General features: G+C 53.2%; 1 protein-coding gene across 1 annotated transcript in view; it reads right to left on the bottom strand.

Annotated features, from left to right (window-relative positions):
* Positions 1-1,495, bottom strand: part of cbln4 (cerebellin 4 precursor) — a gene marked incomplete at both ends in the record, with an annotated part of 15,552 nt that extends 14,057 nt beyond the window's left edge. Inside the window, one exon of the mRNA XM_084313330.1 lies at positions 1,115-1,495. Within this exon, the coding sequence (XP_084169456.1) occupies positions 1,115-1,495 (381 nt within the window). The remainder of the gene's footprint in view (positions 1-1,114) is intronic.

The following is a 1,495-nucleotide window of genomic DNA, read 5'->3' as shown; positions in this document are numbered from 1 at the left end:
TCTGTCCTCAACGAAGACACCTCTGTCCTCAACGAAGACACCTCTGTCCTCAACGAAGACACCTCTGTCCTCAACAAAGACACCTCTGTCACCTCAACGAAGACACCTCTGTCCTCAACGAAGACACCTCTGTCACCTCAACGAAGACACCTCTGTCCTCAACGAAGACACCTCTGTCCTCAACGAAGACACCTCTGTCCTCAACGAAGACACCTCTGTCCTCAACGAAGACACCTCTGTCCTCAACGAAGACACCTCTGTCCCCAACGAAGACACCTCTGTCCTCAACGAAGACACCTCTGTCCTCAACGAAGACACCTCTGTCCTCAACGAAGACACCTCTGTCCCCAACGAAGACACCTCTGTCCTCAACGAAGACACCTCTGTCCTCAACGAAGACACCTCTGTCCCCAACGAAGACACCTCTGTCCCCAACGAAGACACCTCTGTCCCCAGAGGTCCCCAACGAAGACACCTCTGTCCCCAACGAAGACACCTCTGTCCTCAACGAAGACACCTCTGTCCCCAACGAAGACACCTCTGTCCTCAACGAAGACACCTCTGTCCCCAACGAAGACACCTCTGTCCTCAACGAAGACACCTCTGTCCTCAACGAAGACACCTCTGTCCTCAACGAAGACACCTCTGTCCTCAACGAAGACACCTCTGTCCCCAACGAAGACACCTCTGTCCTCAACGAAGACACCTCTGTCCTCAACGAAGACACCTCTGTCCTCAACGAAGACACCTCTGTCCCCAGACAAACACGACTGACAAAACTCAACTCCAATGATCGTATAACGCTTTGTCTCAGAGCCCCTGCGTTACATATAAGAGACTAATCTAATAATAAGATGAAAGGAACAACCCATTTTAGAAAAAAGAAAAAAAATCCCCATAGAATTGCAAACGGTCGCGTTTTTGAACCCGCGCGCCGTCCGTCATTATTATATCTCAACCAACAACGTCCAACAACTCACTGCGGTGGTCGAACGTCACGTATATATATAAATTAAATCAATCATCTTTTAAAAGAAAAGCAACTTTTGGACACTTATGGCTCCCACTCCATAATAATAATAAACCATTCGAATAGTCGTCGTCTCTTACTTACTTGGTCGAAGTAAATAATCCTCGTCTTGTTGCTCATCTCGGACGGCTCGTGGTTGTTGCTGCGCAGCGCGGAGAACGCCACCTTGGAGCTGGCGGCGCGCACGGAGATGCCCAGCGGAGAGGAGGAGGAGGAGGAGGACGAGGAGGAGGAGGAGGAGGACGCGGCGCCCTTCCAGTCCGCGGCGGCCGGGTTCGAGTCGCACACCACCAGGCATTTACCCTCCAGGACAATGGGCTGATCCGACGTGTCGTTCTGGGCCCCGACGCCGGCGAGCAGCAGCACCGACGTCCAGCTGAGCAGCAGCGGGAGGAGGTGGAGGACCGGGGAGTTCACCACCGGCACCGTGGCGCGCCGCCTCACACGCAGCTGGAACAACAGCAT

The sequence above is a fragment of the Notolepis coatsorum genome (genome assembly GCF_963971535.1).
Source record: "Notolepis coatsorum genome assembly, chromosome: 4".
Lineage (NCBI taxonomy): Eukaryota > Metazoa > Chordata > Actinopteri > Aulopiformes > Paralepididae > Notolepis > Notolepis coatsorum.
This window is presented reverse-complemented; position numbering and strand designations above follow the sequence as displayed.